The following is a 10,198-nucleotide window of genomic DNA, read 5'->3' as shown; positions in this document are numbered from 1 at the left end:
TCCCAGTGCACTTAATAAATACCATTTGACTGAGTGGCTGACATCTGAAGTACTGTAATGAGTTCTGGATATCACATTTTAGGAAAGGCATTGACAAACTTGGCTAGGAGAGAACTAAGGAACATGTTATACAAGCTTCAGTGGAGGGAACTGGGAATGGGTGCCCTGAAGAAGAGAAGATTTCCAGCAGTCATGATAATTGTCATGTCAATATTTGAGGAGTTATTAGGTAGAAGAAGTATTATACTTGCTTTGATCAGTCCCAGACGGCAGAACGCAGAACATTGGGAAGAATTTGCTAGGAGACAGATTTAGCTTTGATGTAAGGAGGAAAAAAATGTGTTTAACAACTAGGTATGACCAAAAGTGGAATCAGCTACCTTCAGGGAAGGTAAGTTTCCCTTCTTTGAGGGTCTTAAGTATTAACCAATTAACAAGCATTTATTAAGTACCTACTCTATATCAGGCACTGTGCTAGGCACTGGGGATAGAAGTATAGATAATGAAATAATCTCTACCTTCAAGAAGCTTACACTCTAATAAGAGACACAATAAGTACAACAATGACAACAATAAGACATATGTCAATACATGAATAAATACAAAGGGACTACATAAAAATAAATGCAAAGTAGTTAAGTACAAGGTAGTATGGGATAAAGAAAGCTAGTAGTTGGCTGGGGATCCGAAAAGACTTCATGCAGAAGATGGTGTTAAGCTATTGATTAGAGAAATGCAAATCAAAATGACTTTAAGGTACCACATCACACCTATCAGACTGGCTAAGATGACAAAACAGGACAATGATAAATGTTGGAGAAGATATGGGAAAATTAGAACACTGATGCATTGTTGGTGGAGTTGTGAACTGATCCAGCTATTCTGGAAAGCAATTTGGAACTATGCCCAAAGGGCTATAAAATTGTGCATACCCTTTGACCCACCAATACCACTTCTAGGGCTGTATACCAAAGATATCATAAAAACGGGAAAAGGACCCATGTATACAAAAATATTTATAGCAGCTCTTTTTGTGGTGACAAAAAATTGGAAATTGAGGGAATACCCATCAATTGGGGAATGGCTGAACAAGTTGGGGTATATGAATATAATGAACTACTATTCTGCTATAAGAAATGATGAGCAGGCAGACTTCAGAAAAACCTGGAAAGACTTGTATGAACTGATGCAGAGTGAAGTGAGCAGAACCAGGAGAACATTGTACACGGTAACAGCCACATTGTGTGATGACTGGCTTTGATAGACTTGGTTCTTCCCAGCAATACAAGGATCTAAGACAACTTCAAAAGACTCAAAAGAACTATGGTCTTAATGAAGATGGAAGTATACTATTGGCTCTTCTTTTCCTTCATTTTATTGCTTCATTCTCATGGTTCCTCCCATTAGTTCTAATTGTTCTTTACATCATGACTAATGGGAAAATAGGTTTAATATGAATGTATAAGTGGAGCCTATATCAGATTGCACACCGTCTTGGGATGGGGAGAGGAAAGGGAGGGGGAGAAAATTTAAAACTCAAAACCCTGTGGAAGTGAATGTTGAAAACTAAAAATAAATTAATTAAATATTTTACCAAAAGGAAAAAAAAAAAAGAAGACAGTGTTTGGGCTGTGCCTTAAGGGAAAAGAAGGACTCTGTGAGATTGGGATGAGGAAAGAATGCATTCCAGGCACATAAGATGTCCAGCACAAAATTACAGAAACAGGAGATGGTGTTTCTTATATGTGAGAAATAGAGAGAAGGTCAGTTTGGCTGGGTCATAAAGTGAAGGAAGGGGAATACTTTTCAATGATGTTGGAGAGATAGGGTTGGGTAAGGTTGTAGAGGGCTTTAAAAACTAAACAGAGGAGTTTATAGATGTAGGAAAAGCCACTGCGTTGATTGAGGAGGGGCACCACACGGTTGTATTGAAACTTATGGACAAGTGTGTTTGCAGAAGGGTATAGGATGTACTGGATTATTGGAAGATTTGAAGTAGACAGACAATTAAGAGTTTGTTGCAGTAATCTAGGAATGTGATGAAGGTGATAAATATGTAGGAGGTGATGAAGACCTGAAATGAGGTAGTAGTTATAGAAAGGTAGTGGTGCCTTCAATAGAAATAGGAAAATTTGGAAGAGGGGAAAGTTTGGAGAAAAAGATAATGATTTATGTTTTGTACATGGTGAGTTTATGATGTCTCTGGGACATCCAGTTTGAAGTGACTAATAGGTGATATGGGACTGGAGCTCAGGAAAGAGATTGGGTTGAATGGATCTGAGAGTTATGTAAATAGAGATTATAGTTAAATCCATGGGAACTAATGAAGTTATCTCTTCTCTACAAGGGACTGAAAGAAAAAGGAGAAATAAACAGGACCCAGGACCTAGACTTGTGGAAAACCCACAGTTAGAGGGTGTAATATGAGCCAGCAAAGAAAACTCAGAAAGAGCAATCAGATAAATAGGAGGAGAACCAGGAGAGAGCAGTGTCATGAAAATCCAGAGAGGAGAGAATATACAGGACAACAGAAAGGTTGAGTGTCAAATGCAGGTGATGGGTTAAAAAGGATAAGGACTGAGAAAAGGTCATCAGATTGACAGTTAAGGGATCATTAGTAACTTTGGAGAGAGCAATTTCATTTGAGTCCTTAGGTCAGAAGTCAGGTTACAAAAGATTGACGGGTAAGAGGAGAGAAGGCAGCAAATGCAGACAGATTTTACAAGGAATTTGTCTGAGAAAAGGAAAAAGGTATAGGACAGTATCTTGAGAAGATGATGGGGTTCAGTGAAATATTTTTTGAGACGGAGAGACTCGGGCATGCTTTAAAGCAGTAAGGAAAGAGGGAAAGACCTAATAGATAAGGAGAAACTGGGTAGGGGAGAGGGAGAGAGAGAGAGAGAGAAAGAGAAAGAGAGAGAGGATAGGATCATATAGATGAGTTGACCTTGGCAAGGAAAAGGGCTACCTGTTTTAAGGACTGAAGGAAAGGAGGAGAGAGTGGGAAATAATGTCAAGGGATTTTATAATGACAAGAATGAGAGAAGAGGGACCTTACCAGGCCTCAATTTTCTCAATAAAGTAAGAGGCAAGGCCCTCAGCTAATGGGGATGGAGGAGGCTTCAGGAAGGAAAAGGTTTGGAATAGTTTCTTTAGGGAGTGATGCTTTTTGCTCAGTTTTTTCCAATCATGTCTAACCCTTCATGACCTCATTTGGGGTTTTCTTGACAAAGCTACTTGGAGTGGTTTGCCATTTCCTTCTCCAGCTCATTTTACAGATGAGGAAACTAAGGCAAATAGGGTTAAGTAACTTGCCCAGGGTCACACAGCTAGTAAGTGTCTGAGGCTGGATTTGAATTCAGGTCTTACTGACTCCAGGCAGGGTGGTCTATCCATTTTGCCAACTAACTGCCTGTGGGGAGTCATATAGGGAAACAATTAAGAAGGAATAAAAGAATTGCCTTGGTGCAACAAGGGCTCATTTGATGTTGGATAAAATGGATTTGTCAAGTAGCCAATCATCATAGTCACTCATGACTTCTTCCAGATTCATGAACAGGATCGGAGGAAGTGAAAGTGAGAGTAATGCAAGGCTAGGGTTGGGCAAAATATGAGGGGGAAAGGTCAAGGGGTCAAGACATTCAAGAGCAGAGGACAGTACAGAGTTGAAATGGCTAACTATTGGGTTGTGATTGGAGAGGGAAAAAAGTAAAGTCAGATCAGAGGTTGTCAAGGCCTTAGGAAATCCCAAGAGGAGGGGATGATTGGAGGTCCTAATAAAGATAAAGAATAGATTTGGAGGAGTGAATCAAAGTGGTAGGAGATTGTGGTCAAATAGGAAATGTCAGAGTTTCTAATTAAGGAAGTGGAACACTTTGGGAATAGTGATGACAATTTAGGGTATGACCAATCCCTATGTGTGACAGTGGAGTGAGGGAGTAGATCTTGTCATTTAAAGAGGCTAAGGAATTAGTAACAGGATGACCATTTGTTGTAAAGTCTTGAAGATTCTATACCCACAATATTTTGCATCTATTCCCTTCTCCTCACTCATATAGAAACCATTCTTGTTCAGGCCCTCATTACCTCTCACCTATTCTGCTTTGGTCTGTCTGACCTCTCCTCCCTTGAATCCTTCTCCCACACAGATACAAACACAATTTTCCTTAAAGCACAAGGGTCTGATCATGTCATTCCCTTGCTTAAAAATCTTCAGTGGCTCCTTATTGCCTTCAGGATAAAATACAAACTCCTTAGCATAGTTTGATTCTGACCTACCTTTCTGAACTTATTTTACATAAGTATATTTACCTGTAAATTTACTTATAAATTTATTTACTTACAAATATACTTCCCTCTAAACATTCCCTATTTCAGACAAATTGACCTATTTGCTGTTCCCCAAACTCAGTATCCTATTTCCCATCTCTGTGCCTTTATACATGCTGTCACCCCATACCTGGAATGTATTCCCACCCAGCCTCTGTCTCAAAGATTCCTTATTGTCCTTCTTTAACTTAACTTTCTTCCTTAACTTCTTTCCTATAGCCTTTCCTGTTCTTTCAAGTTGTTAGTATTCTCTTTCAGCATAGACTATTTTGTATTACCTTATCTGTTTTACATGTATTCTGTAGAACATATGCAAGGGCAGATCTTGTCTTTGTATCCACACACAGAGCCTGGCATATAGAAGACACTTAAATAAATGGTAAATTGAATTGATGTTGACGAAGGAATTTCTGGTCACTGAAGATCTCACAGGTGCTGGGGGAAAAATGGTTGGACTGGATGACCTTTTGGATACCCTTCCAAATCAGCCTTTCTTCCTTAAGTCATGCTGAATCTTTTCTTAAAACCAAAAGACCAGGTTGCCTTCATGCTGCAGCTTCCCATGGTTACTCAGAGTTCTCAAGTGTGATATCCCAGGGGTAGGCCTGCCTTCCCCCAGAATACCTTACGCTCTAGACTTTGACCCCTCCACCCAGCCTCAACTCAGCTGAAATCAATATTATGCAACATTTAAAAAAAAAATAAAGACTGTATAATAGTGCCATGACAGCTATCTGGGAATAGGAATGTGGGAAATGAAATAGATCAATGGCTAAATATGTTTGACTGTCCCCTCCCATGTGACAATGCAGCCTGGGTCATTTCTGGGAAACTTGGAGGATGGGGAGAGATACCATAAAGGAATAATTGAATTTAGAGTTGGAAGGGAAGGAATGTTCAAAATCAGGGGTGGGGAACCTGCAGTCTTGAGGCCATATGTGGCCTTCTAGGTCCTGGGGTGCAGCCTTTTGACTGAGTCCAAGCTTTGCAGAAAAAAATCCTCTTATTAAGGGGATTTGTTTTGTGAAATTTGGATTCAGTCAAAGGGCCGTACTTGAGGACTTAGAGGATCACATGTGGCCTTGAGGCTGAAGGTTCCCCACCCCTGTTCAAAACCCTTCATAACTGAGCCCCCTCCTACCTTTCCAGTCTTCTTACACCTTACTCTCCAACACATACTCTTCAGTCCACTAACACTGGCTTCCTCTTGGATATTCCAAGAACAAGACACTCCTATCTCTTGGCTCTAGCCATTTTCACTGGCTGATCTCCATGTCTCTAATGCATTTGCTCCTGCACTCCAACTACTGTCCTCTCTAGCTTCCTTTAAATCCCAACTAAAATCCCACCTTCTACAGGAAGCCTTTCCCAGCCCCTCTTAATTATAGTATCCTCCTTACGTTAATTATTTCTAATTTGTCCTCTATATAGCTTGCTTTGCATATATTTGTTTGCATGCTATCTCCCCCCATTAGACTGTAAACCCCTTCAAAGCAGGGATTATTTTTCTTTTATTTGTATTCTCTTCACTTTGCAAAGTGCCTGGCACACAGTAGGTGCTTAATAAATGTATACTGATTGATTGATAGAGATCATCTAGCTCACTACCACCACCACCTCACGCAGAAAAAGAAACTGTTTCCCAGAGGTGAAGTGAAGTCTTGCTTAATTGGGGTCAAACAGGTAAGCATCAAAGTCAGTATTTAGATAACATCTTCTGACTCCAGGCTGTTGTTCTATCTATTAAACAGCACTGGTTCTCAAGAACAGAAAGCTCTCCAGAGAAATTTGCCCAATGTTTTAAATCTGGCCAGGGCCAGGGGTGCCACGTAATGTGCTAAGTGTTGAGGATACACGTAAAAGCAAAAAGAAACAGTCCTTGCCCTCGGGGAGCTTAAATTCTTACATGAGTAATTATGAGAAGGGATTAGTTTAAATTTCCCTTTCTATTTAAGCGTGGATCTGTTTCACTCTGCGTGGGTGTAGAGAGTACCCACGTTGTCAGTCTCTGGAGAGGCTGGACAAGACCCCCTAAAGGAGCCCAAAGCACATTCCTGGGCAGGAACCTATTCATCCAGGCCTTGATGGAAACCAGGCAGCGGAATTAGAATCCGCACCAAAGGCTAGTTACCTCAATTCCGGGTCACGCCAACAGGACTGAAAAGTGTCCTGCCCTAGCTCGAAAGAGCCTGGAACTACAAGTCCCAGAAGGCATCGAGGCACCGACGCCGACTACTGATTGGGTGCAGGGGCCTTGCCCCCGCCCCTCCGGATTCGGATCGCTACTGGGGGTAAATAGGATCTGAGCTAGCCTTGATCACAGCTGTCGGAAGCCTTGGTCGGGGCGTAGACTGGCTGCTTTCTGGCCCCATGGCTGCATGGTCAGTGTCCCGGACGCTAAGGGGGCTTCTGCGGGCTGCCGGTCGGGGCTGCAGTTCAGGGGCCCCCGCCACGCTGCCACGGAGTGGGGAGCCGGCTCTGCAAGAAGCCCAGGTGAGCGAGCCCCTCTGGGCATCCAAACTCCCCTCGGGGAGGTGGTAGCCCGGGCCCTCCGGAGATATGCACCCCCACGCCCGGCCCCACTAGCATCTGCCCTCTTGTGCTCTTCTGCAGGCACCCTGAAACGCTTAGGAGATGGGGAAGAGTCGGTGGGAATTGGATGCACGCAGTGGACTGGGTTGGGGTGAAGGGAGGTAAGGAAGGGGCTCCCCAGAGGCTCTGCAGACCCGAGGACTGCAGGAGCAATGACTTTTGCTAAAAGGGAAGTCGGAGTGCCTGTGGTCCAAACCCACCTGCCCTCTTTCCCTGACCTGTCCAATTCCTGTTCAGCCTTTTATACTTGTGGAAAGGGGTATGGGGATGTTGCTTATTTCTCGGGAGCTCTGCTTGACTGAGGCTGTAGAGACTTTGTGAATGGGGCAGGGTGTTGGACTATGACACCATGTTTCACTGAGGCATGAGTCCAGCACATTGTCACAAATAGTATCTTCTGTGTCCAGGCCCTTCTCCCTTGGGGGAGAAAAGGGTCTGGGCTGCTCTGGTTAAAGAGCCCATTATCCCGATAATGGCTTGAGTTCCCCCTTGCCAAGTACTCTTCTGATTAGACAAAGAGCTGTGGATGGTGTTAGGTAATATTCTTTGTCATTAGGATTTGTTTTTAAGTTTACAGAAAAAGTTTATCAGATAGGTGATGAAGGAATAGAGCCTGTCAGAGAGAAGCCCACATTACTCTGGTGAGAACCCCTTCCTGTTCGGGAGCAGTTTGTCATAGAGAGGCCGTCTTCCCTTGGGTGGGAACCCCTCTTTTGGGGTCAGGGCCCAAACTACCCAGAACTAACTGGATTTACATGACTAGAAGGCTGAGCAGACCCTGGGGCAATGTGTCCATGGGCCCCTCTCTCATTTTCTTCTGGGAAAAGACCAAAAATGTTCCTGTATGCGCGCATGTGTGGGTGTGGGTGTGTGGGTGGGTGTGGGTGTGGGTGTGTGGGTGTGTGTAGGGGGAGAGATAGGGGTCCTATCTTAGCTCAGACCTGGACTAACTGGGCATCAACTCAGGGACTTGTGCTAAGAAGTTTGTAAACATTGTTACTAGACTCAGACCTCAGGTGGCAGAGGAAGATGGAAACCTCATGAGTTCCCTAGACAGGCCTTCTTTCTCATCAGATTATGAATTACCCCAGGCCAGGTACTGCCCCTCCTGTTAGACAGGGAGCTTCTAAAGGCATGGACTTCTATCATCACACTGGAATTTTCAGGTCCCTAAAGGCCCTGAGCCTCTTCTATTTTTTCTTAATTAATATTCTCTTTCTTTTATTAGGGTGTTAGGTGGTGCAGTGGATACAGTGCCAATCCTGAAGTCAAGAACTCGTTTTTCCTGAGTTCAAATCTGCCCTCAGATGCTTACTAACTGTGTGACCCTGGGCAGATCACTTAACCCTGTTTGCCTTAGTTTCCTCATCTGTCAAATGAGCTGGAGAAGGAAATGGCAAACCACTTCAGTATCTTTGCCAACGAAGCCCCAAAAGGGGTCACAAAAAATTAGACACAACTGAAAAGACTGAACAACGACAACCTCTATTTCTCATATTGTTTAATAATACGAGCTTCTGTCAACAGAAAATTGGGTAAATCTTTGTTGCCTATCTTAAGAGACATTATTGAGTAACCTATGGGTAACCGCTGTAGTGGGGGGCACATGATGAACAAGATACAGTCTCTGCCCTCAATGTGTATAATAACAGAGATTTGAGTTAGAAGGGACCTTGGAGATCCTCTATTCCAGCTTCTTCATTTTTCAGATAAGGAAACTAAGTCCCAGCAAGACAATCAGATCATAGATTTAGGGATGGAAGGGATATTCCAGAGATCATGTAGCCCAACCCCCTCATTTTATTTTTGTGGAAACTGGCCCAGAGAAGTTAATCAACTTGCCTGAGGTCACACAGGAAATAAGTACGAGGGATAGGATTTGAACCCAGATTCTCTGACTTAGATTCAGAACTTTTCCTACACATTGTTCTGCTTCCTATGTACTTATATGTTATATATATTATATCTATGCACTTATATTCATGCACTTATATATGTACTATTTAGAGTTGCTAATTATCTTTGTATGTATATGTACATATGCAGTGGAGTTTCAGAGGAGGGATATGTCACTATATGGTTAGGAAAGACTTTTCATCTTTTGTGGCTGTCACAGTAGGTCTCCTGTACCTGTGCATGCCCCACCAAGAGGATGGGGACCCTTAGCACTGGGGGAAAAACAGCTACAGTTTAGTCATTTAGTGAACAAAACACTTATTAAGTGCATACTATGTGCAGACACTGTGCTAAGCACTAAAGGTAGAAAGAAAGGTAAGAACATGATCCCTGGCCGCCTCATTCTGATGGAAGAGACAAAATGTAAACTATATACATTCAGGATATATACAGTGTTTCGTGTTATAGCTGGAAAAGGACTCTAATGAGTGTCTGTTCCAACCCCCTTTCTTTGTAGATGAGGAAACTGAGGCTCAGAGGAGTGAAGTTGCTAACCCAGGGTCACACAGCTGATTAGTGGCAGGGTTGAGTCATGAAAAGTTTGGTATGGAGAATCTACTGCAAAACTACCTTGAGAGTTACCTGTAGCTAGGAGACACATTAAAATAGACAGTGATGCTTGTTTGTCTTCAAAAGAAGAAGCCCCCTTTTTGTGTGTGTGAAGAAGCTTCTTACACACATAAATTCTTGGGTCAGGGTTGACATAAGCTGCGTTGGTCTGTGGGTACATGGCTTCATGGGAGCCTAAGATCCTCATTGGTGATCTAGGATCTGGTGCGCTAGGCCCCTGGTCCTTTATTTCAGCTCCTCTGCTCTTTTTGGTTCTTGTGCCCTGGGGGAGCAAGCTCAAGGTCTACACTGCCTTTGTGACTAGGGTCACTGCCTTTTGGACCTCACACTCCCTGGTCTGGGCCTGCTGGCTTTGCAGCCGGAGAGAATTTTAGGAAAGTGTGAAAAATGCCAGAATGAAGTATTTATGCACGTATATGTAACTCAGTGTATGAGCACATGGGTTTAGGTTAGGATGGGAGCTACTATAGTGGGATTATGGGGGGATGAAAAAGGTAAAACACCAAGGGATTCAAAGTGACATTTTAGCATATGGGCTTGGTTTTTGTTATTTTTCTTTGGGGTAGGGAAGGAATGTTTGCTGTCTTGTGTGTATATGTACATCTCTCTCTCTCCCTCTCTCTCTGTCAGTCTCTGTCTCTGTCTCTCTCTTTATCTGTCTTTGTCTCTCTGTTTGACCCTGACTCTCTGTCTCTGTCTGACTCAGGCTTGCTCTCTCTCTCTCTCTCTCTCTCTCTCTCTCTCTCTCTCT

At 43.0% G+C, this 10,198-nt stretch overlaps 1 protein-coding gene across 2 annotated transcripts in view; it reads left to right on the top strand.

Annotated features, from left to right (window-relative positions):
- The first annotated feature begins 6,640 nt into the window (after positions 1–6,640).
- LOC114053500 (molybdenum cofactor biosynthesis protein 1-like) overlaps positions 6,641–10,198 on the top strand; it is a 40,906-nt gene continuing 37,348 nt past the window's right edge. The window contains exon 1 of one of the 2 annotated variants that reach the window (XM_027876609.1): positions 6,641–6,822. In XM_027876609.1, coding sequence (XP_027732410.1) covers positions 6,700–6,822 — 123 coding nt within the window. In that variant the 5' untranslated portion in view covers positions 6,641–6,699. The remainder of the gene's footprint in view (positions 6,823–10,198) is intronic. The other variant, XM_027876608.1, reaches the window with a different exon arrangement.

Source organism: Vombatus ursinus, unplaced genomic scaffold (genome assembly GCF_900497805.2).
Source record: "Vombatus ursinus unplaced genomic scaffold, bare-nosed wombat genome assembly UNPS02014811.1, whole genome shotgun sequence".
Classification (NCBI taxonomy): domain Eukaryota; kingdom Metazoa; phylum Chordata; class Mammalia; order Diprotodontia; family Vombatidae; genus Vombatus; species Vombatus ursinus.
The sequence above is the reverse complement of the archived record's forward strand: the minus strand, read 5'-3'. Positions and strand labels throughout refer to the sequence as shown.